The sequence below is a fragment of the Coptis chinensis genome, chromosome 6 (genome assembly GCF_015680905.1).
Source record: "Coptis chinensis isolate HL-2020 chromosome 6, ASM1568090v1, whole genome shotgun sequence".
Classification (NCBI taxonomy): Eukaryota; Viridiplantae; Streptophyta; class Magnoliopsida; order Ranunculales; family Ranunculaceae; genus Coptis; species Coptis chinensis.
The window spans coordinates 96,501,571-96,527,991 of record NC_141461.1 but is presented as its reverse complement, the minus strand read 5'-3'; the positions used below and the strand labels follow the sequence as shown (position 1 = coordinate 96,527,991).

Here is a 26,421-nt window from a genome sequence, read left to right as displayed (position 1 = left end):
GCTGGTCTGGAACCCGATATTGTTAGCTATAACACAATGATTAATGGTTATTGCAAGGCTAAGAGATTAGATGAGGCTATGCAACTTTATGAGAATTTGAAGTGCAAGTGTTTGAAACCTAATGTTGTTACATATAACACCCTTATTGGTGGGCTATGTAAGGTCGGGAGTTGTGGCCTTAAAGAAATTTTTTGAAGACATGCAAACTCATGGACAAAGTCCAGATATTCTCACATATGGTATTTTAATAGAAGGTTTGTGTGCTAACAGTGGTCTTTCTGAAGCTATGGAATTGATTCATTTGATGGAAAGAAATGGGTTAAGAGCTGATGTTGTGATTTATAGCAGTATTATTCACCACATGTGCAAAGAAGGAAAGTTGTTGGAAGCAAAGGAACTATTTTACAGCCTTTCTTCAAAAGAGGTGCAACCCAACACCATAACATATACGACATTGATCAATAGCTATTGTAAAGAGGGGATGTTATATGATGCTCAAAGTTTGTTTCTTGAGATGGAAAAGAAGGGTGTGGCTCCAAATGACCATACTTTCAATATCATGGTTCAAGGATTTCTCAAGGAAAAAGATACTCAAAAGGCACTCCAATTTCATAAAGCAATGCTTGACAGGGGTTTCTCAGTGAATGCTGAAACCACATCTATGATACTGGATGTGCTTTTGACAGATGATATGAATGATGAAGGTGGGGTTATTCTTCGTAAGTTCTTCTTGAGTGACAAATAAAGGCGTTAGTATGCATATTGATTGATGGCTCAGTCTCCAAGGACTTATTCTTAATAACATATCCTTGTGAAGATTCCAACCAATCCCACCAGGATGATGAAATCTGTAAGTTGCTATCTTCAATTCTTCATCAATTCTTTTGCTAATTTATGTGTCAACAGAAAGTGTATACTTCTCTCCTGTCTCCATCCTATATTGTGTTTACTTTTTCATTTAGATTGTATTTATTCCTTGGTGTACATGTAATACCGAGGCTATTCAACTTGGGTCTTTTCTGGGATTTCGCATAGGTATTAATGAAAGACTGTATTGATCTTGTTTCTGTTTATAGGATACTATTAGCTCGTATACTAAGCGAGTTATATGCTATACTAATATGTATATTATCACTGTTTCTTGAGATATCGTTTGAGTGCATAACGAGTCAACAAGTCAACATAATATCTATAGTAGTACAATTTATCACTTAGCTTGTCACGTGACATATTTGATGTTCTATTAGGAGTTATCGAGAATATGTTTTGTATTTGTTTCGAGATTGATTATTTAGAAAACTGTGATATACTTTTCTTTTGGATGATTTCTTATGGTTAAAAGGATGTTGTTTGAATTTTCTTTGTTTTTGCCTTTTTTGGAGTTATTTTGATGTTCCTTCATGTTATTCTCTTAAAGAATTTATTTATTCTGGTGTACATGCTGCAGCAATAAAACAAATGAGTTGATGTGAGTTGATATTTTATAGATAAGCATTGTTCCTTCGTGCCATTTGTTAGCTTCATTCTATCGTATTACTTCTTTTTCAACAGGTTCTTGCTGGTTTATAGAATTGTGATATTTCTCTTTCCGTTGCATTTCTCTTCTCACCGTTTTTAGGTGATGTAGAGCCGGTCCTCACTGTATTACAGTTTACCCTATTTCTGTGTTTCCCAACCTTAGTTATCATATCGTTGAGCAAAAGCGAGAGCGCAAACGCGCCTAACATGAGAAGCTCTGGAATCTAGAGCGCCTATAGAGTGTCTATGCGCCATATGTAAATGCATATGGGTTAAGGAGAAGGGAAAGAGAAGTGGTAGAGAGTTTTGGTGGAAGGAGGACACCTAGCTGTGAAAGGAGGAGAGGCAAAAATAGGTTTTTTGTTTTCATTTTTATTTTCAATTTTTTCAGATGGACAATTTGTTTGTTTTTGTTTTTTTTTTTTTTCACAGCCCAAGTTGTTTTTCACCTCCCTAGTCCCAAGAGGCCTCCTACCATCTGGTCAATTATATGTGGGCTATATGCACATTTGGCTTGACAATAACTTCAGCGCTCTGTGATGTGCAGGCCCACTGTATTTGTAGTCCCCCTTGAGTAAATACACAGCAGGAACATCTCGCATTTGTAGAAATGGATGAGAATGCATTAGAGTCAGTCACAAGGAATGTCAGATTCCTTTGTTCTACTAAGTGTGAAGTAGTATCTATGTAACAAATTAGAGCAGAGTGGGGCCCGCAGGGCCTCCATCTAAAGGCCAATAACCAGTTTTCTCCTCTTGTGACATGGCGAAATCAAGTGATTTTAAGATGTATGCTGCTTTCTCAAAATGGGAGATGACCCCTAAGGATGATGACCCCTAATTATCTCCTCTTTTCTTCAAAACCTAACTTCATCTTATCAAGTTGCTTTATATAGTCTGCTTTGGGGATGGTTATTGTGTTTAGGGTTCCCGATTTGATGTGTTTGGTTTCTGATTTTGTATTCAACCATTTGGTTTCCACAGATTTTATTACCATAGTTTCACGTTTGAAGTCCTACTTTGTTTTGGTTTCGTTAATTTTGTGATCAATAGTTCTTAGTTGGTTAATTTGCTTCATTAAATTTGTGTAGGTTTTGCGAGTTGGAGTGTATTTCCATTTTGTCAGTATTGCAGTGAAGAACTGTTTATACACCTTGGTTAGTGGTTTTTTTTCTAATTTGTTATATATCTTACAGCAGCGGAATTTATTGTTTTGTAGAATTATAATGTCCTATCCTCCTTAATGGTGATATATGTATTACTATATTGATGTTGTATCTTTTCATAATTTTGGTCTTAGTATATTAGACAATGTAAAAAGATCAATGTTAAAAAATCAAAATTGTCTGACAATGTCTGCAGTGCAGAACTCCAGCTTTCTTAGCCTGAGTACATGTGCTTGGCTTTTGTATGTCCCTTAATAGTTGCTGAAACATGAGTGACTGGTAGACAGTGGTGTCTTATATGACCGTTCTTAAACACTGAAATGCATAGATGTCATTGTTCACAGTACATTAGTTCAACATTTAATTAAATGCATCTATATATTAGATCCATTTCTTTCTTTCACTATATGTATGCATGAAAGCTTTGTGACTTTGTGAGATAAGTCACAACATGGACAGACTATACAAGAGAAATGGCCAATTACCTATCCTTCATATTCTTATCTTCTTGTGCTTATCATATGTCTTTGGTGCTTCTAGCTATAACAAGTTGGTGTTGGTTTGAGTTATGCACTGTTGAATCCCTAAATTGGTATGAAATAGCAGAATAATAAGGCTACATGTACAATTTTCTGTGATATGTTGAAACCAAAGTCTCTTAAAACACTTGGTCATCTTATATTTTCTAGACTGCTCGGCACCAACTTTCGGTCCTCGGCTTTGGTGTATCTCTTAATCACGTTTCACACGTTCATTGTAGTCCTGCTTCTAAAACTTTGTAACAGAATTGTGGTAACGTCTTAACTCAATTTCTCACATATTTTCATCAATCGGATATGATTCCTGCAGTCACATTGAACTTTTTTGGTCTTGGAGCTAGGTTATTTTGTATCTATTCTTTTGTACATCTTCATACTTCTTGTACTTCAACCAATGCCTTAAACGAAATATGATATGCTAATGGGTGTTTTTTTAATAATGCTTATCTTCACTTCTTCTAGGTCTTTCTTGAGTCTCTATCGGAAGGTGTTGCTACATCACATTTGGACCGACGAGACGAAGATTATAAAGAGGATAGGACAGGTGATTTCTTTGTTTACTTCATGATTAAAACACCCAATTCTAAAGCACAACTCAAACATTTCGACAAACCCCACAACCTAAACAAGGCACATTTCTAAGTTGACACGCCCCATAACCTGAAACATGACCAAGTGTGCTACATGAACAATTAAAACAAAAAATTCCAAAAATCCACCGACAAAAAACACCATAAACTAGAATTTCAAGTGACACCCACGTTATACATTGAAGCAATTCAGCCATATACAGCAACATTAATAAGAGAAAGATAGATTTATTACCATGATGAGAGTAAGTATAAAACAGCTCTCCAAATGTAGATATGATCACCTGCTTTAATCTGAGTCTTCTCAACTTTGTTAGAGAGAAGACCCATTGTTGTTCACTGCATTGAAAACAAACACAAGAACAAATACTATAGAGTAAACAACAAGTCAATGATTTGTAAGACAAAGTGGATTAAAGGAAATGATGATGACTTCATTACCGTTCAACAACTGATACCTGTTCGATGTTGAAATGTTTTCTGCTTACTACATTTGTTTTGCTTTTTTAGGCAAAGAGTATTTATCTGTGGGCCACATGCACAAACCTCTTTAGTCAAGGAACCTATATGTGATCTTAACCGTTCCTTGATTCGTGGATAAACAGATGTGTGATTAGATCTCCAAGTGAAAATGAAAAAGGTTTCGTATAGATGCCATGTGGGGTTCAATCATTTGGGAATGTGGATAGATTTTCTTGTTTTTTGTCCTTTTATTTTTGGTTATATTTCATTGCTATTTCATTATTTTGGTATGTAATTGGAGTATTATGGAGCCACATTTTTGTGTATCAATTGATTGTCAATAAAAATCATGGCATACAGCATACTAGAGAAGTTGCACTCGTCTATTTCGCACAATAATTACAAGCAGTCCAATAAGTTCTCTCTTTATGCCTAATCTATTCAGTTAAAATTGTGCCCAAGCACACAAAATTTGCACATCCTTGAGTGTCAAACAACTGCAACTGTTCACCCCGACCCTTACCACGAACACATATACTTTGTTTACAATCCAGTTTACCTTCTATGTGCTTCATAGGAATGGTTATATGAACTCCACCTTATAGATAGACTCCAAATGAACTCCACCACCAATAATGAACTTACAAGATGAACTGAGGACTGATTTTTGGTGACGAAGTCTTCCCATAATGGAGAGCCTCCTCAGAAAGTATCAGCTCAAGTAGATATATATATTTAACCTTGTCAAGAGTAGATAAATTTATATCGTTGTAAGCAACTTTTGATGAGGTTCCACACAAGAAGTTTCTTACCTAGTCTTAGGTTTATGAAACTAATATGCTGGATAGATTATCCTGCTTTTTTATCATGTAGGCCGCATATTTCTAATTATACCTTGTTTCCATGCCTTGATAAAGTTTTCTCCTTTTTTGCCCTTCTATTATTGGTAAAAATATTTAATCTGACTGGTTGTAATGCTATGATGATACTTATTGAGTTTAAATAGCTAATTGAGAGTAATATGTTGATGGATTCGTAGTTGGTCAACATGCACTCTTAATTTCCTTATATCATCAGAGTCGTATTTCTCTCTACTCCAGGTTTCACCTTCATATGAGTTTTTGAGACCTTGAAGTTGAGTGGACAGAAAAATCTGATGCTAGTTGAATTATTAAAAAAAGCTTGAATGATTCCATTAAAAAGATTATGTTAGTTATTATCCTAATGAGTCCCATTAGATTTTGAATTGCAGAGAGTAACCCTATACCTCTGCAATTCCGGGACAGCATTGTGGAACACCAGTAGCTGATTTTGGCTCAGCCACGATAGCCTTTGAGTATGCGTATTGTATATCGTTTTGCTCTTCAGTAGGATACACTATACAGAGACTGAATCTTGTCATTGTGCCCGACTTTAACAAGCTTCTCCCCGTGAATACTGCCCAAAAGTTACGTGAACAGGAATGAATATAATTTCTTTGTATCATTGTAGTTACATTTCTTTCTATTTCATTTGGGTTTCACTTTCACACAAACTATCTATCTTGTGAAGTTGAAAGCTTCTACTTTCTATTGCATTTTTTGCAAATGAAATCTCATATATGATCTTCTTTTAAAATTGGTATTAATGATTTTTTCCCCTGTAGCTTCAGGTGTCCAGGCTCGACCTGATACAATTGCTCCTTTGGCCGGTTTTGGTGCTCTTATGGAAAAGAAGATGGATCTCATTTATGCAATTATAGAGGAGCACGCTGGATTGATTGAGGCGATTAATGAAATTGTGGAGAAGAAGAAAGCCATGAAGAAGAAGAAAGCCATGGACGAGTCCCAAGCCATGGTTGAGTCTCGTTAATGCTTGTTTTTCATGGGCCGGGGTTGAACTCTTCAAGCATTCTGCAATGTTTTTTAATTGAATACTGGTGGATCTCTTGTGGAGGACCAACACTTGCAGTCTTACAGAGCACATCTTTCGCTGTAACCGAAATCACCAAATTTTTTGTTATTACCTGCAAGGTTTTCCTGGTTTCAATTTTTTTAGGACAGTGGTTTCTAGTTGTGCATACGGTTCATGTTTAACTGGCTTTCAGAACTTCAAATCCTCAACTCTCATGTCACAATTGAAAGTCATTATTGCACTGTATTTTCACCTGAACTTAGTTTTCTGAAAATTTGAGAAATCTTTCTAGTCCTTAGCAAGCTAGTACAAATTCAGATTTCAGATGAATGAAACTCAAATGATAGTGGTTTCGTAGTTGTTCAAAAAGTAGTGTGCAATGACAAGAAGAGCACAGAGGATGTCATACTAGAGGAAACTATACGCCAATTCTCTCAAAATATATGCCAACATATCTGATCGACATATTCAGTAGGTGAAGAGGGAAAATGAAAATTATTGTTGGAGTTTACCCGAAATTATCCTTGAACCACTAAAACTTTGAACTCGTACATTTTCATTTTACGACCAATTCTCTCAAAAAAATTGTCCTTGAACTCTAAAATCTCAGTATCACTTAACCCGAAATATCAAATGAATACACAGAATGTTGCAGGGCATTAATTATTATATAGAAAAGAAACAACCAATGCGGAGTGACCGACTTCGGAATTGAGCCCCTACATCCACAGTGAAAAGCGAGAGGTCAACTTTTTTGGTCTATCACCAACACAGTTAACTGAGCAGAATGAGACGGTGAGACGGTGAGATCTAATTTGTGCATAGTAAGTAGCAAGCAACTTGTTAGCATCATCTAATTTGTGCTCTACTCTTGTGGCAGTAGGCAACGAACAAAATGAATTAGGTCACACCCAAATTAAAAGTGAGCTACAAATCCTACAATGGGATACTAGGAAGCACGGATACCGACACGCGACATGGATAAGATACGACACGGATACGCGGACACGGCATTTTTAAAAAATATAGGACACGAATACGTCATGGACACGTTTGAATAATATATATATATATATACGCGGACACGACATTTTTCAAAAATATAGGACACGGATACGTCATGGACACGTTTGAATATATATATATATATATATATATATATATATATATATATATATATATATATATATATATTCGCCATCACGTGAAGTGTGAGGAGGGGCTGAAACCTAACTAAGTTGTCCTCTTTTCTCTCTCAAAAATTTCTTGTATGCGTGAGATTAGGGGTGCAAGTGGATATCCAAATATTCGAATTCGTATTCGAAAAATTGGATATTATCCGAAAATTTCGGATTCGGATTCGGATATTTTTTTATGTCCCAGATTGGTTTCGGATAATGGATTCGATATCGCCATATATTCAAGAGATCCGATAATATCCGATCCGATTTAAAAATTAATAGTTATTATATATAATTAATTTATTCATTTTTATTGTATAAAATATTATATAAAATCATAAACTAATAATATAAAACTATAATAACAAAATAATAATAATAAATGACAAATATATATATTTATACTAGTTTTTATAATGGTAAAATGAATTGTTTAAAGCAAATAAAATTTTAATTAATTTTAATTTTCGGATCGGATATTATCCGATATCCGTTTCGGATATCCGAAATCGGATTCGGATAATTTTTTTAATATCCGTCGGATTCGAATTCGGATTCGGATATCGGTATAAATTTTTGGATTCGGATTCGGATAGATTCGGATACAGGCATATCCGCATCCGAACCTATCCGTTTGCACCCCTACGTGAGATTACTATTCTGGCGTGTCCCCGGCATGTCCCTTGCGTGTCCCCGCGTGTCGGAAATTAAAAAAATATATATATAAAATCAGATACTCCAAATCGCGTATCGGGTCGGACACCGATACTTCACCCTTAGAGACGTGTCGGTGCTTCATAGATGGGATATATACATTTCCAGCGGAGTTTAAATTTTCCTGATCTATTAATTTGCAGCGGTCCTTCCAAAGATTCACCATAAATCAGAAAAAGGGAAATGTGTAATGGGTCATCCTATTAGAGCACTTTTTAGCTTTTACAGCACAGAGACTGCTACTGCAGATATATAGAGTAATACACAAACAAGGTCACATCAATCAAAATCCACAAACTCAGACAAAATCAATATTTTTCGGAACATCTAAGATAACCTCCCATCTCACTAAGTCGTGGACTTCTATAAGGTCGATATCAATACTGAAAATTTTAATCTTTTGATTCTTTTCTCATAAATTTCCTAACCGTTCACGTAGAAAATACAGGATCAGCTATGCTTCCAACTAGGGCAGGGAATCGGGTCGGATTTGACCCGAATCCGATCCGAATAGTTTGGGTTCGGGTCGATTTTTTTATCCGTTTACTTATTCAGGTCGGATTCGGGTTCGGGTCTGTCGGGTTCGGGTTCAGATATATTTTTTGGGCTTTTTTTGAATTTTTAGTGTTATCCAGTTGGGTTCGGGTTTGGGTTGGATTCAGATATTAAATTTCGGTTTTAATCGGGTTCGGATAGTATGAAACTATTCGATTGGGATTCGATTCGGATATAGCCATATCCGACCAACCCAACCCGCTTCCCGCTGCCGCTTCCAACTCTCGGATATACTCATACGTAAGGATTAATGATTCCACAATAAATTTTCAACTCTAATTCATCGGTACCTCATAAATGCCTTAAAAAAACTAAGGTATGGAAATAAACCGAATTTTCCAACTAAGATATGCTTTTCTCCCATTTGGAGATGAAATAACATCGACAACTCTTATTACTCACCCGGATCTCAGAAAAGCCGCCACAAAGATCTTGACAATTAATTCTCGGCAACATTTTTTTTGTTAAGTAATGAGCAAAAAACCAGTCAGTCCAGTGGTATCTATTTTCTTTCCAAGAGAGAAAGAGTGACCAAATCTCCTCGCCAGAGGTTTCCTACAAGGCTACCAACCAAGGGTCTATAACACTCTCTAGGAACCATGGATCCATACCGATACAGAGTCAAAACCCGATTCCTTGGATATGCTTTCTATAATATATATATGGATTCTAACCTTAAAACATGCTCGCAAAAACTTTGGACTTTTAGATGAAAAGTTCAAAAATGAACACTAATTTTTACATGGTTGGACATATCCAAATATTATAATTTTTTGTGAGAATAATCTTCATGGTGGGGAGATCATCTCTACAAAACCGGATCTTTAATTCATTTGTATGTCTAAAATGTGACTATAATAATGTGCGCATAAGAATGTTGCTCTATCCCTCCCTAATATATATACATGGAGCTTTGGGTTTAGCCTAAAAGTAGTCCTTAACCATTAATTCCATTCCAAACCTAAGGCCCCTAATGCTAAGCCTAGTTCAGTTGGTTGCACAAAAACCTTTCAACTTCATATAAGCAAATGCACAAAAAAAGTCCAACCCAGTTCGACCAAGATAATATTGATCTTTCACATATACAAAACACAAAACTTTTTGTCTCAGATCCCATCAAGAGGAACACGGAATACAATACACATCCGAAAGGATTTCGTGGGTGAGCCAAAATCAGCTACCGATGCTCCAAAATGTCGGGTCGTGAGTTGCAGAGGTATAGGCTTCCCTCCCGCAATTTTAACTCTAATAGGACTCATTAGGAAAATAGGCCCGACATAATCTTCTTAATGAAATCAAAAGCATCTAAGAAAAGGCCTTAACCTAAGAAAACTCAATGCTACATCCATAAACGACTCAATTAAAGACCTACTTGGGTTTCAAAGTTCACCTGGTTTAATAATAGGTGGGGTGGTGCAAACAATATAAAGGAACAATTAGATAGTGTGCTATGGTCTACTTAATGGTTTGATATATTCCCATTCTCTACTGTTAGCAGCGTATATCTGATCAACTTGAAAGACTAGAAAGAAATGTAAGTACAATTTCATAACAAATACCATTGCTTCCTGTTGTAGCTTTGTTGAAATTGGAATGCAGAGAAACTTAAAGTAGCTAGAAGGAATCTCTTATTTGATCAAAGTAAACTGGGGCTATTTATAGCCTTTACACAAACAGAAATGAAATAACTAACCACGTAATACAAGCCTCTAGATCCTCCTGAAGACTAGGACTTATCCTGAAGACTAGGACTTATCTACTGCCTGAAGACTAGGACTTATCTACATACTGAAAGACTAATTAAACAATTATATCTAACATTCCCTCCCTTAAGCTAATGCATCTGCACTTAGCTTACTTCAGTCACTCCAAGCATTCCACGAAGCTTCTCAAACTGCTCCAGCTTTATTGGTTTTGTCAGAATATCTGCAATTTGATCCTGAGATTTGCAGTAGCTCAGCTCAACGACTCCCTCGTTCACCAAATCTCTTAAGAAATGGAATTTTACATCAATATGCTTGCTTTTTCCCATGAAACACTGGATTCTTAGACAATCAGATAGTGGAGCTGTTATCACACATAATCATAGTGCTTGATTTCTCTTTAATTCCAAGCTTCTCCACCACCCTTCGAGCCAAACACACCGACATGCACACAATCCGCCGCTATATACTCGCTTCAGAAGTCGAGAGAGCAACCATCGGTTGTTTCTTTGAGCACCAAGAGCGCTCGGACCCAACATAAACACAAACCCGGATGTACTTCTCCGATCATCTAAGTCTCCAAAGATAATCATCGCCATGCGTAAATGCCACAAGTCTCAAGCTGCTTTCTCCTTTCTTATAAAAAATCCCAAGATCAGTTGTACCTTTTAAGTACCTCAAAATTCTTTTTGCCGCAAGCCAATGTGACATAGTGGGACTGGACATGAACCTGCTTATCAAACTAACACCATACATCAAGTCAGGTCTAGTTACAGTCAAATACATGAGGCTTCCAACCACCTGCTTGAAATTGCTTCTTTAAATGAAACTGGGTCATTCTCAGTCACCATCATTGCATTTAAGTTTTCATCTTCAAATAATCCCTCCCCTGTTTCATAATCCTCCATCCAACTTGGTGCTCTTCTTCCTCGTATACCCCTCCCTTCAGCTAATTCTTCATGTACATTAGAGTTTTGCTCATTTGGAGGTGACTCTGTCGGGCTGCTACTCAAACTGTTGGAACTGCTGCTCGAATTGTTTGAACATGTTCCACCATTTGCTTCTTCATTCTGGTCATCCTCTCCATCACTTCCATCTTCATCTTCCCATTCTAATATATCTTTTTATAAGAAAGCATTCTCAGTCCGTTGTTGTTTAAGTGCCCAAAACGACAATGCCACATATGAGCTTCTTTCTCCGATACAGCTTCAGCTTGTAAACACAGAGAATTTCTTGATGCCATAGAAGCTGACAGATAAAACATTCTATTTCTACTCATATCAGTTTGCATAATCAACCCCCTCCTAGGATGAAATACTTTACAGGTTCCATCCCGAATTAAAATGGCTAACCCCTTCTCTTGAAGTTGTCCTATGCTTAATAAATTGTTTTTAAGCTCAGGAATATAATAAACATCAGATATTACCTGGGTTATGCCATTCAATTGCACCCTTACACTTCCTTTTGCTACCACTGCCATTTTCGTGTCATTCCCAAGTTTCACTGTTCGACTGAAATCTTCTACCAAATCTGAGAACCATTCTTTGTTCCCGGTCATATGATTACTGCAGCCCGAGTCAAGGAACCATACTTCTTCTTTCTTTGTTTGATGAAGCTCTATATAGGACATCAACAAAAGCTCATCTTCTTCCTCCAGCTCAGCATAGTTTGCCTTTTTTTCCCAGTCGGGACACTCGTCTTGAAAGTGTCCCAACTTATGGCATTTGAAACACTCGATCATTGCTTTGTTTAGAGGTTGTCTCCCTCTACCTCTTCCACGTCCTCCTCTAAACACACCTCGACCCCTTCCTCTGCCAAACCTATCTTCCTGAGCTACTTTCAACACATGTTCCTCCTCTTGGTGTCCCCTCGCATTCTTTGTTCATGGACAAGCGGACTTCCATGCAATTCATCAATGCTCAAAGTACTTAGATCATTTGACTCCTATATGAACAAACAACATAATTGAACTTGGCGGTCAATGATCTAAGTACCTTTACTAACCACCGTTCTGCTCCATTTTCTCATCATTTGCCTTCATCTTGTTCACCACGGTTAAAGTTCGGTCCCAAGAAGTCGTCTACCTTTTCTCCTTCTTTTTCATGGCAAGCAACTCAAACTCCCTTCTCAAAGCTTGAAGTTTGCGCTCTTTCACCTTCGTGGACCCTTGATACTTCGTTTCATTGAGTACCAAATTGCCTTTGACGTCCCCTTGTCAAGAATTGTTTCCGGGATTTCTCTACCAATCGCACGGAACAAGTAGTTCTTGGCCTTCGGATCCTTGAGCCGGGCCTCCTCCACGATCTTTCTCTGGCTTCACTTGTCGGTGATGTCCCAATTGCCGGTGCGGAGATCCCTACTTCCACTAAACTCCACATCTCCTTGCTCCTCGAAAGTTCTCCATCGTCATTGACCACCAATCATAATGGCCATCGAAGCACGGAATGGGACGGTTTCAGAAACTTCTCTGTGGTTGATATTTTTGATCTCTCTGTGACACTTCTCACATACACACGCTCACACTCTGTTTCGCTCACACTTCTCACAATCACTGCACACTTTCAACTCAAAAATTTTCTACGGTAGCTCGATACCAATTGTTGAAATTGGAATGCAGAGAAACTTAAAGTAGCTAGAAGGAATCTCTTATTTGATCAAAGTAAACTGGGGCTATTTATAGCCTTTACACAAACAGAAATGAAATAACTAACCACGTAATACAAGCCTCTAGATCCTCCTGAAGACTAGGACTTATCCTGAAGACTAGGACTTATCTACTGCCTGAAGACTAGGACTTATCTACATACTGAAAGACTAATTAAACAATTATATCTAACAAGCTTTAGCTTCAGAATCGTCCTCTAGCCTCTTTCCATCATAATTTTCCAATAGTTGATTAGCTACAAAACCATATAAATATTAATTATTAGGGTATGTTTGTGAAAAGTGGCAAATTATTTTGTAGCCAGCTAGTGTAACTAACCATCATTTGATTACACATTGCAAGGCTGTGTAACATATTATCCACCATAGAGGGCAAACACCTTTTTCTTTTTATTGGTAAGCCCTGCTTTTTAAATGAGATCAAGAACTCTTTTGATCTTTGTGGGGGTTCGAGCCCTAGACCTCTCGGTATCATCATCCCAAAGTTTTTTACCGACTTTGCTAGTCGGCCAACACTTTTTCTCGTCCACTAAACTTCAACGCCTCGAGAACTTAGGAGTTTACCTCGGCTTTCATTTTTTTTATGAAGATAAAAGGTCATGCAGATCTTCATAAGGCAAAAGGCAACTCCTTAGGCAATTCAACAATCTTTTTTCAACCTCTTCTAATTGCTTCACCGTGGAGGGTTTTGTGGGTTTATTTATTTCCTTTTGGCCCCCACTTCTATTTGCACCCGTGAGCGGGAATCGGTCGGGTTAGATCTTAACCGACCCAAATAGCCGTTCGGGTTGATTTTTATAGCCCTTTTTTTATTCGAGTCGGGTTCGGATACAACTTCTCTAGGAGTACTGCTACACTGACACAGAAAATTGACACATTTATCCGACGCGGTGATGTAGCAAATGATACATGTCTTGTATCATCGTGCTATACGTCATGTATCATTGTGTAAGAGGGTGATACATATCATATATCATCCGCCACGTCACTGTGTCAGACGAATGTGTCAATTTTCTATGTCAGTGTAGAATTATTGACTTCTCTAGTATGTTGTATGCCATGATTTTTACTGACAATCAATTAATATACAAAAATGTGACTCCATTTGGACGAGAGTCCAATACTCATCCAATTACATACCAAAATAAAGAAATAGCAATGAAATATAACCAAAAATAAAAGGACAAAAAACAAGAAAATCTATCCACATTCCCAAATGATTGAACCCCACATGGCATCTATACGAAACCTTTTTCATTTTCACTTGGAAATCTAATCACACATCTGTTTATCCACGAATCAAGGAACGGTTAAGATCACATATATGTTCCTTGACTAAAGAGGTTTGTGCATGTGGCCCACAGAAAAATACTCTTTGCCTAAAAAAGCAAAACAAATGTACTAAGCAAAAAACATTTCAACATCGAACAGGTATCAGTTGTTGAACGGTAATGAAGTCATCATCATTTCCTTTAATCTACTTTGTCTTACAAATCATTGACTTGTTGTTTACTCTATAGTATTTGTTCTTGTGTTTGTTTTCAATGCAGTGAACAACAATGGGTCTTCTCTCTAACAAAGTTGAGAAGACTCAGATTAAAGCAGGTGATCGTATCTACACTTGGAAAGCTGTTTATACTTACTCTCATCATGGTAATAAATCTATCTTTCTCTTATTAATGTTGCTGTATATGGCTGAATTGCTTCAATGTATAATGTGGGTGTCACTTGAAATTCTAGTTTATGGTGTTTTTTGTCGGTGGATTTTTGGAATTTTTTGTTTTCATTGTTCATGTAGCACACTTGGTCATGTTTCAGGTTATGGGACGTGTCAACTTAGAAATGTGCCTTGTTTAGGTTGTGGTTTGTCGAAATGTTTGAGTTGTGCTTTAGAATTGGGTGTTTTAATCATGAAGTAAACAAAGAAATCACCTTTGTCCTATCCTCTTTATAATCTTCGTCTCGTCGGTCCAAATGTGATGTAGCAACACCTTCCGATAGAGACTCAAGAAAGACCTAGAAGAAGTGAGGATAAGCCTTATTAAAAAAAACACCCATTAAGCATATCATATTTCGTTTAAGGCATTGGTTGAAGTACAAGAAGTATGAAGATGTACAAAAGAATAGATACAAAATAACCTAGCTCCAAGACCAAAAAAGTTCAATGTGACTGCAGGAATCATATCCGATTGATGAAAATATGTGAGAAATTGAGTTAAGACCTTACCACAATTCCGTTACAAAGTTTTAGAAGCAGGACTACAATGAACATGTGAAACGTGATTAAGGGACACACCAAAGCCTAGGACCGAAAGTTGGTGTCAAGCAGTCTAGAAAATATAAGATGACCAAGTGTTTTAAGAGACTTTGGTTTCAACATATCACAGAAAATTGTACATGTAGCCTTATTATTCTGCTATTTCATACCAATTTAGGGATTCAACAGTGCATAACTCAAACCAACACCAACTTGTTATAGCTAGAAGCACCAGCACATATGATAGGCACAAGAAGATAAGAATATGAAGGATAGGTAATTGGCCATTTCTCTTGTATAGTATGTCCATGTTGTGACTTATCTCACAAAGTCACAAAGCTTTCATGCATACATATAGTGAAAGAAAGAAATGGATGAATAAATAGATGCATTTATTAAATGTTGCACTAATGTACTGTGAACAATGACATCTATGCATTTCAGTGTTTAAGAACGGTCATATAAGGCAGCACTGTCCACCAGTCACTCATGTTTCAGCAACTATTAAAACTATTAAGGGACATAAAAAAGCCAAGCACATGTACTCAGGCTAAGAAAGCTGGAGTTCTGCACTGCAGACATTGTCAGACAATTTTGATTTTTGAACATTGATCTTTTTACACTGTCTAATATACTAAGATCAAAATTATGAAAGATCAATATAGTAATACATATATCACCATTAAGGAGGATAGGACATTATAATTCTACAAAACAATAAATTCCGCTGCTGTAAGATATAAAACAAATTAGAAAAAAACCACTTATCAAGGTGTATAAACAGTTCTTCACTGCAATACTGACAAAATGGAAATACACTCCAACTCGCAAAACCTACACAAATTTAATGAAGCAAATTAACCAACTAAGAACTATTGATCACAAAATTAACGAAACCAAAACAAAAGTAGGACTTCAAACGTGAAACTATGGTAAGAAAATCTGTGGAAACCAAATGGTTGAATACAAAATCAGAAACCAAACGCATCAAATCGGGAACCCTAAACACAATAACCATCCCCAAAGCAGACTATATAAAGCAACTTGATAAGATGAAGTTAGGTTTTGAAGAAAAGAGGAGATCCTTAAGGGTCATCTCCTATTTTGAGAAAGCAGCATACATCTTAAAATCACTTGATTTCGCCATGTCACAAGAGGAGAAAACTGGTTATTGGCCTTTAGATGGAGGCCCTGTGGGCCCCACTCTGCTCTAATTTGTTACATAGATACTACTTCACACTTAGCAGAACAAAGGAATCTGACATTCCCTGTGACTGACTCTAATGCATTCTCATCCATTTCTACAAATGCAAGATGTTCCTGCTGTGTATTTACTCAAGGAGGACTACAAATACAGTGGGTCTGCACATCACAGAGCGCTGAAGTTATTGTCAAGCCAAATGTGCATATAGCCCACATATAATTGACCAGACGGTAGGAGGCCTCTTGGGACTAGAGAGGTGAAAAACAACTTGGGCTGTGAAAAAAAAAAAAAAAAACAAACAAACAAAAAACCTATTTTTGCCTCTCCTCCTTTCACAGCTAGGTGTCCTCCTTCCACCAAAATTCCCTGCATGTTGAGGTCTCTTTCTGGTGACCCTAGATAGATGTGCTCCAAATAAATCAGCAGTTCTCTCTTCAGCAAATAAGATTGATTCTCTTAGATGCGAATCTGGTCCTTCTAAAAGCCATTCAGAACAGTTTTTTTTCTCAGACATGATATCGCCTTTTCTCAATGAGCACAGGTGATATAGATTGATACTAAGCTTGTAACAAGAGTATATTTACAACTGATTACTATTTAATCTGAATACCCAGGTTCCACTTCATAAATCATGTGTGTCGCTCGGTGAGAAAATCAACAATGATCCATGCAAAATTTGCATGTACGATATGGACTATGGAGTAAGGCAAACACTTTGGTTTCTCAGTAATTGTCTCAACTTTAGAACAGATTAAGATAAAAATTAATTTCTAAGTACTTTTTTTCACTTTTTATCACGGAAAATATATGCTTTTCCTAAAGAATTTGGGGAGCGGGGAATCAAAATAAAGGTATAGTGATTTCCAAAAGCAAGGAGTAAAGATTTATGGAGCTTTTGCGACACGGTTTATGTAACCAAAAAAAGGCAAAATGAAATTAAAGGCTAATTTAGTAATTTTAGGCTAGTACTTTAGGGTGGATAGGTAAAAAGACTTGGAAGCATAGTACAAAATATCGTAATATATCGTGATAAATATCGAGATTTCAGCATATAAAAGATATATAAATATTGCGATAAGTTTAGAGATATAAACGGTAAATATCGGTAATATTTTGAATTCGACGATATTTATGATATTTTATGATGTATTGTGATATTTGGAGATATTCGGCGATATTTTGTTTAGATAACAATTTTATTTAATATTTACTATTATATTTCAAATAAATATAAATTATATATCGTGATATATTAAGAAATATCCACAATATCCACGATATTTTAGATATATCTACAATATTTTAATATTTATCAAACAATATAAAATATCCTCAAAAGAGAGGGATATATCCACGATATATATCAAGAAATTGAGTATCGATAAACACCCATATCCTGATATTTTATACTATGTTTGGAAGTATACTCACTAATCGAATTGAGTAGAGGAATGGTTCTTCTATCATCACCACCCTCCTATTTATTACAATTGGCTCCATGATCTCTATTAAAATTGAACCACCTCTTTCTTCAATAATTTTAGAAGAGTCTTCCTCATTAAAAAACTAAATTTTATGTATATGAATTGTATCTTCACCATTTTTAGAAAATTGTTTCTCTTTTCTTTTCTTGGCAAGAAAAAAAAAACTCTCTTTAGTTCTTTTAACAATTTGATGCGTAGCACGAGACACATGCTTGTACTAATAATAATAATACAATAATATTTTCCAGGCAACAGACTTGGTGTGCACACATCTGGATTTGGGGCAAAAAAAATGGTACAATGGTAACCCGTACCCGTACCCGTACCCAATCGGATTCAATTCTCGAGTGTTTTTCGCTGTGGATGTATGTATAGGATTTTGTCCTACGGGCTCAAGTCTGGAGTCGGTCGCTCCACATTGGTGGTTTCTTTTCTTTTTGGAGGTAAAAATCCTTTCTTCTAAGGAAAAACTTTTGCTTTGGTGGACTGATCGATTCAAGTAAATCCATGGCTTTCCATCACGTTTTACCTCTAGATTTATGGAAACCTGTTGACAAATCTCTACACTATATGATAGCCGGTAATTCTGAAGTAAAGGCAAATTTAAATCTCCTTATTTACTTAATTTAGAAATACCTCCCTAGCTAAATTTAGAATAAGTTCTACTTTTATTAATATAATTTGAATAAGGTCTTTTTGTTTATTAATAATTTAGAAACACCTCTCTAATGTCCCTTAAATTAAATAATTACCCCATTTTCCACATTGAAATTAAAACAAACCCTATTTTATTATTGATAATTTAAAAGAACCTTCCTAATCTCACTCAAATAACATAATTATCTCCCATTTTGTTTCAAATAAATAAATAAATGAGTCTCTCATATATAACTAGCCATTAAGCCCGACCTATGGTCGGGCCTGCTACCTTGATAGATGAATATATGGTTGACTAAATTTTCTAAATATGTATGCACTTTATGAAAGTCATTAAGAAGTTTTAGTTCAAAACGTTAAGTTGTGATGGAAGAGTTTTGCCTAGGTCCTGCACTTCCCAAATGCATCTCTCATCCCATGTAGATCTGGACTCGTTACAAGAAAAAAAATCTCCGACAACAAACAAATCTGTAACAAACGTCAAACAATTTATGCAACTTCTTTGGGTTGGAGAAATACCTGCTGATCCTAGGCAAAGGGAGTGGTCTTTGTTCTCAAAGTTCAATCGTGACTATTGGCTTGCTCTTGATAGGAAACAATCTTTATTTCCACTTCCTCTTAACAACAAGAAAATACGGATTTGACTTGACCATTCGGTGGGTTGGTGTGGCTTACGAGTCCATTAGGAAATCAAGACCCGAGGAGGTATCTAAGGTTATGAAATATGATGTTTCTATGAGACTGCTTTTTCAGTTGGCGCACTCTTTATTGAGCCTTATAAATGTATTTGCTAGTATTTCTTTATTTAAAGGACTCTTGGCAGACTTCTTGAATGCTGCAACAGCAACCACTAATGTTGACGAACGCAATAACGAGTTCATTCGTACTTTTACTGGCTGGGCAAGGTATTTGGAAAGAACTGACAAGGCAAGAGCAGTCATGAACATCTCTAATATTGTAACTTTGCTTATGTAAAACTCATCATGGCGAAAACTAAACCAAACAAAAACGCGTTTCATCGAAAGCCCCAAATACAAAAATTTGCTAGAACATGTTGTAACAAACCAAAGATATACCTCCGGGAATAAACAAAAACTATTTTTGCTAAAAATTCAAACAAACAAACCCCATATTGTCAAAACCAAAACCCCATATCACATTACTTGCAATCATAGTACAAAATATCAGGATATGAGTATTTATCGATATTCAATTTCTAGATATGTATCGTGGATATATCCCCTTCTTTGGAGATATTTGACATTGTTTCACATACAAATATCGTGGATATATCCAAAATATCGATAAATATCGTAGATATTGTGGATATTTTTTGATATATCATGATACATTATTTATATTTATTTGAAATATAATGGTAAATATTAAATAAAATTGTTATATATACAAAATATCGCCAAATATCTCCAAATATCTCTAAATATCTCTAAATATCACAAATATTACAAATATTATCGAAATATCACTGATATTTGCAATCGTATATATCTCTAAACATATCATGATATTTATATATCTTTTTTCTCGAAATATGGATAGATATCCCCAAATATCGCGATATTTTGTACTATGCTTGCAATTACACGGAGCAATTTTGCAAAAAACATACAATTACAAAAAACTTCATAAATAAAAAAAAATTGGGAGAGTTTGGTGTTAAGAATCTTTGGTCTTTGTTAAGTTGAAAGGACCTAGATTCTTGGATCGACAAATACGGTTGAAAGATCTCTCATGACTTGTGGAAAAATTACCAAGTGAAAAAAATACTTTTTTTTTGTGCACCAATTCAAACATCAAACGGATCCAAATCTCCATAAAAAAAAATACTTTATTTTTTTGTGTACCAAACATCAAACCTGACTTTTAATCTTACCACATCGAGCTAACTAAACCTAATCTATTGGGAAAAAAAATCATTCAAAAACTTACGATAACGGGGGCAATTTCTGTTTCAACGAGAGATTTGCATTTGTTGTTTCGGATGTGGATGTGGCGTGGCACTCCCAATGTCGTACGACAATGGGAGTGTCACATTTATTTATTTATTTATTTATTTATTTATTTTTTTTGACTTTTTCAACTTGAGTCTAGGAGTGGTGGGGTTTTTTTTGGGCAACTCTAGCTATTTTTTTAGACAAAACAAAGTTTTAATAATTAAAAAAACCTAACTTGGGACCCACTTTTAACAAAAAAAAAATTAAATAAAAATGGGTCCCACTATTACTAGATTTAGAGTTGGTCATTGTTTGGGTGCCTCAAATTTAGCTTGAAACATGACCCACTTGATGCCTTTACCACCTAGAGATGCTCTAAGAGCATCTTTAATGGTGAGACCTCTTGAATACCAAATACCAAATTTTTGAAAATTTGCTAAAACCCATCTTTAATGGTGAGACCTCTTGAATACTGAACCAAAAATATATCAAACCAAACACCAAATCAGCTCTAATTTGGTATTTGCTTTAGTGTTGTATCAAATTTTGTGCGACTTTTCCAACACCGCGTGGGCTTTGACTGGATTATGGGCTTCTATGGCGCGGTTTTCAGAATGCCGTGCAGGCTTAAAGTTCAGGCCCATGCGGTTTTCGTAAAACCGTGTGGATTCTGATTGAAAAAATGGGAAGATTATAAGGAGATAGCACGTGGTACTCCACGTGGGTTTCGGCTTGTGCTTTGGGTTTGTTGGGTGCGGTGTTTCGAAAGCAGGGTCGACTTTGACTACTTTCTATATTTGTTTTGCTTTTTTAAGCAAAGAGTATTTATCTGTGGGCCACATGCACAAACCTGAACATATATGTAGGGCAGGGATCGGGTCGGATATGGTTATATCCGAATCCGAATAGTTTCACAATATCCGAATTTAAACTCGATTAAATCCGAAATTTAATATCTAAACCCGATATGAACCCGACCGACCCGATCGGATAACACTAAAAAAAAAAAAAACCCAAAAATTATATCCGAACAAAAACCACCATACCCAAATTCGACCCGAATACATAAATAGATATGAAAATCAACCCGAACCCGATGTATTCGATAATTGGGTCAGATCGGATTGGGTCTACCCGACCCGATTCCCTGTCCTACATACATGTGATCTTAACGGTTCCTTGGTTCGTGGATAAACTGACGTGTGATTAGATCTCCAAGTGAAAATTATTAAGGTTTCGTATAGATGGCATGTGGGGTTCAATCATTTGGGAATGTAGATAGATTTTCTTGTTTTTTTTCCTTTTATTTTTGGTTATATTTCATTATTTTGGTATGTAATTGGATGAGTATTGGACTCTCGTCCAAATGGAGCCACATTTTTGTGTGTATCAATTGATTGTCAATAAAAATCATGGCATAATCATGGCATACAGCACACTAGAGAAGTTCCACTCGTCTATTCCACACAATAATTACAAGCAGTCCAATAAGTTCTCTTTATGCCTAATCTATTCAGTTAAAATTGGGTAAAAAGGCAATTTTCACTCTCTAACTTGTCAAGTTTTACTACTTACCCCTGAACTTCACTTTAGGCAATTTTAACCCTAGACTTGTAAAACATATCCAGCTCCATTTTTCCAATTCATTTCCGGCACCCGAAAAGTGGCGTGGAATTATATTTTTCGACGTGGCAAAATTAGAATTTGACACATGCAAAAAATTAGAAATTCCATCGCCACTCCACGCCACTCTTCAGGTGCCGGAAATGTACCAGAAATATGAATTAGGGGGGTAAGTGGTAAAACTTGACAAGTTCGAGAGTGAAATATGCCAATTTGCCTTAAAATTGTGCCCAAGCACACAAAATTTCCTAAAGTGTATACTTATGAATCAATGTATTGGCCCGCACAACCTTGAGTGTCAAACAACTGCAACTGTTCACCCCGACCCTTACCACGAACACACATACTTTGTTAACTAGATTGGCCGACGTTGCTCAATTTAAAGAGCACCCAGCTAGATTGTTGTTGTTACTCCTTATTAGTTATTGCCGCTCTAACAAAGTTCACAGCCAGGTTCTCCACTGCCACCTTACTGACATCACTGCGGACACCTATATCAGCAACATACCTGCTCAGAAAGTACGTCCCAGCTGTTAAGGTAGCTAACCCAACTCGTTGTTGCCTTGACATATTCAGAGGAGAGGAAAGAAGTGCTGTGAATGTGGCACTAATAAGCGAACAAGCTTGACCAGTCATACCCATACGTGACTTGTCAAGAACTAGAAAACTTGTCTTCCAATAAAGTGCAAAGTCCTCGTTGTTATTTGGGAAAATGTCGAAGTTCCCAAATCCATTCTGAAGCAGGTACAATGCCCTGTGAATTACTGGTTCTGGGGGGTCTGATGTTGCTGTAGTGCACGTTCCTCCTCGGACTTTGGCAATGAAAACAGACAGGGTGACGCCATATTCAAAGCAGTACAAGGATCCATTTCCAAGGAAGCAGTTCAAGCAAGAGAGGACTACACCACTGTTTTCTTGCCTGAAACCACAATTAGGGAAAGTTGGATAAGTAGATGGAAGCTTTGAACATGTATGGCAGGAGCCACAGGAGGTTTCCATGCTTGAACTGCCATCTAGTTGGGGTGTAAAGTGAACCACTTTGCCTTCACCAATATAAATACCTGAAAATGCATGGTTATGTATGGAGAAGCATTCACATAGAAACCATGATATGCAGAATAGGAAGCACAAAGCATTAATTTGTCTTACAACATTAACTATGTCAACCAAGTCTGTGCGGAGTCTCTTTTCCTTAACAGCTGGAAATAATTTAGAAAGAGACACTAACCATGGTTAAGTGTTCTGTATGTATTATAGCCTTAAAGACATTGATAGTAAGTTCTACCATTGCCGCTAGCAAAACTAGTCCTGAATTCAGTGCTGGAGAAGTTATCATCCCATCCTTTCACCATCTATCAGAAGATTAGGGAATATACAGTGGCTGAGAGCAACCGAAGATTCCCACTTCATCAACAACCAAAAACTTACCAATGACAATTTTTTTCACTTCACTATTAGCTTTTATACTGTTATGTGTACATAAACACTGGATCATGGGTCTATATTGGTGTTGACTGTTGAGTATTTGAGTCAGTAGATTTGAGTTTACATAAAGCTTATGTTGAATTGGTCTCTAGTAAGTTCCTACTATTTAGGCATCATGTTGCAAGTCATTAGGATAGTGCAGTAAGGGGAATGGGCCGGTGGATATGGTTCCATCTATTTGAACTTGTAACCTCTCTCTGTATAATGAGACTATCAAAGAGACAAAGAATGAAGTAGGCTGAATACTATTTTGAGTTATCTAGCTTGGAGGCACTGGTTCCCTCGATAAATCCCAAATTCAATCTACAATCCTCCAGATTGTATCATATCCATTAAACCTTTCTCATCGATCTCCTCATCAATAAATCAATTTGCACAGTATCCTTGTAAAGCAAATCATGATCAAAGCACCATTACTTGAAAACTAGTGTATCCTAAACTAGAATTTGAAGAGAAACTGAGCATTAACGTGAGAAAGAAAGTAGAAGTAGGGCTGTTCGTTACCATGGTAGGAGTAAGTGTAGAAGGCTCTCCAAGTATAAATATGATCACCTGGTTTGATTTGAGTCTTCTCAACTCTGTTAGAGAAAAGACCCATGGTTCAGCTGTTGCTGCGTAGAAAGATAGAAACAAAGATTATATATTAAGCAATAATCAACAACACACACAGAGAGAGATGATATATCCATTGCTAAACTAATTAATACCTGCTGATGGTCATATGTATGATTGCAAACTTTTATTAGGTTTTGTTTCGTAAAGAGTTCTCTTACTACTACACCTTCTAAACAAGAATCCTATCGCCAACCAGTAACTGGAGCCATTTTTTTTTTTGGTTCTAAGTTGGTAGTGACCAGTGAACTGGTCTTAGGAACTTCTCACTAGCTACGGAGAAAGTTTTGCTTTCTTGTTACAGTGTGTTGACTTGGAGGCCGAATTCAACAAAAATCTTAAATAGTACCAGGCCGGAAGTTTTGCTAAATTTGCTTTGATCTTACCATCTAAGATCTGAATCACAGAGAACCACTAGAAACGTGATCCTGGCTTGGCATTTTCTTGCAGAGAAAGATACATAATAAGTTTTCGTTAGCATCGGAATTTGCTGGTACGTATTTAGATCAAACAAATTTTATTCAAAGAAAACAGCAGTTGCACTGCTGGTCTGCTAAACTTTTATTGTGTTCAAATGAAATACATAATTACAGGCGGCTATCCACAAGATGGCCTCGAGAAGGCATTTTTTGCTCTTGTTTTGTTTTTACAAAGAGGAGATGACAATAAATGCTTACAATAAATAACTAGGAAATTCAACATAACCAGAAAAAGAATACAACAAACTACCTTAACAGTAAGACCTCAACTAGTGTTCTGAAAAAATGTTCCAATCGTAGACTTTGACACTAAACTCCGAAGATTTCTCAAGCAAGTGCCTCAGTTCTCTAGCAAAATCAGCATTTTTGGCAAGTAATAAAGCAAATCCCCCACCACCAGCACCCACAAGCTTGTAACCAGAACAGAAGGGGTCGGCTAACTCAAATAGCCTATCTACAAATTCATTGCTACAATATGGGTCAAGTTCTTGATGCAACCTCCAAGCCTCTAGCATTATCTCCCCCAGCTCATCTACATCCCCATTCATCAAAGCTTCCCTGCCTATCTTTGCAAGTTCAGCAAGACGCTTTATGCTAGAAATAAGCAGGTTATCATGTTGAAGATATCGAAGTACCACCTTTTGCAACACTCGATTTGCTAGGCGGACCTGCACATAATGCCAAGATAGTATAAGACAAAAAAATGGCAGATGTCCAGGAAAGAGAAATTTTAGATAGTGAAGAATCAGCAGCTAACAAAACAGACCACATATCTAGACCAAAAAAGAAAAGGGCTGACCTGGCCTGTAAAAACCACCAGCAGTCGTTGCTCTAACTCCAACATTAACTGAGGGGAAGCCATTAGGGGAATAACTTGAAGCCGCAATGGCACTGCAGGGAAACTTGCAGAGAACTTGATACCAGGATACAAACCTCCAATTTGATCCTGCCAACCTCCTCCAGTGCCCATGATTTGCTCCAAGACCAAAACAAGTCTAGCTACATTTTCATTACTATCATCTTCTTCCATTATCTGAAGAAGTCCTTTTACAACCGCCGCTGCTAAAATACTGGAAGTCCCCAAACCACTGCCACGGGGAACATTGGCCCATGTCGTAATTTTTAAGCCTGTTGATAAAAGAAAAGAGCCCTGGATAATACCGGACACTAGAAGTGCAGATTTAACAAGTCGGAAAGGATCATTATGATCAAATGGTGCAGCAATTGATGAAGGATCTTCAATGTAAAGTTGTTTATCAGTGTCATCACAGATAAACACTCCAGCAGTTGCTGTAGTCTCGACTATGGTGCCAACAGGACGAGAACCTTTCAAACATATTCCCATGTTCAGAACACAGCCAGAACGTTCCAAACTCCAAGGAGGAGTATCACTCCAACCACCAAATTTGAAATATTCAACTCTAGTTCTACCGTTGTGTTTATTCAGAATGTAGTATATTTTCTTGGGTGAACCTACACCATCTTAATCGATATCCAACAAGTATTATTCACCTTGAGAAAAAAAAAATTTGATGAGATTCATTTCTTAGAGTAAGTTTACTCACTATCGGTTGGTAGTGTTGTTGACTATTTAGCTAGTTTGGTCACGAACTCATGGGATCAAGTCGTGGTTGTATTTTGTTGTGGTTTTGGGCTTCTTGGGTTGTGTTGGGGTTTTGGG

The 26,421-nt window shown here is 36.7% G+C and overlaps 2 protein-coding genes and 1 pseudogene across 9 annotated transcripts in view; 1 reads left to right on the top strand and 2 right to left on the bottom strand.

Annotated features, from left to right (window-relative positions):
- Positions 1-26,349, bottom strand: part of LOC147495804 (bifunctional fucokinase/GDP-fucose pyrophosphorylase-like) — a 46,057-nt gene extending 19,708 nt beyond the window's left edge. Inside the window, exons 1-4 of one of the 3 annotated variants that reach the window (XR_015197729.1) lie at positions 25,540-26,302; positions 24,991-25,408; positions 24,154-24,260; positions 22,944-23,083 (exon numbers count right to left, since the gene is read on the bottom strand). Coding sequence is in view for 1 of the 3 variants with exons in the window: in XM_086564522.1 (XP_086420648.1) it covers positions 25,010-25,408; positions 25,540-26,085 (945 nt within the window). In the remaining 2 variants the exon portion in view is untranslated. Of the gene's footprint in view, positions 1-22,943; positions 23,084-24,153; positions 24,261-24,776; positions 25,409-25,539 lie in introns of those variants that run through there. The other 2 variants (XR_015197728.1, XM_086564522.1) reach the window with 2 other exon arrangements.
- Positions 174-6,465, top strand: LOC147495806 (uncharacterized). Of its 6 annotated transcripts, XR_015197732.1 has the most exons (5): positions 174-850; positions 2,609-2,674; positions 3,685-3,766; positions 4,323-4,452; positions 5,926-6,465. XR_015197732.1 is itself a non-coding variant. In XM_086564527.1 (4 exons), exons 1-4 carry the CDS (start codon positions 839-841, stop codon positions 6,123-6,125), a joined length of 360 nt encoding a protein of 119 aa, XP_086420653.1. In that variant the 5' UTR covers positions 174-838; the 3' UTR covers positions 6,126-6,465. The 6 variants fall into 6 exon arrangements, 4 of the variants coding, with proteins under 4 accessions (XP_086420653.1, XP_086420652.1, XP_086420655.1 ...); XR_015197731.1 differs by lacking the exon at positions 5,926-6,465 and having other exon boundaries at positions 4,323-4,638; XM_086564527.1 differs by lacking the exon at positions 4,323-4,452.
- Positions 22,573-23,163, bottom strand: LOC147495805 (protein LEAD-SENSITIVE 1 pseudogene; annotated as a pseudogene).
- Positions 26,350-26,421: the final 72 nt, after the last annotated feature.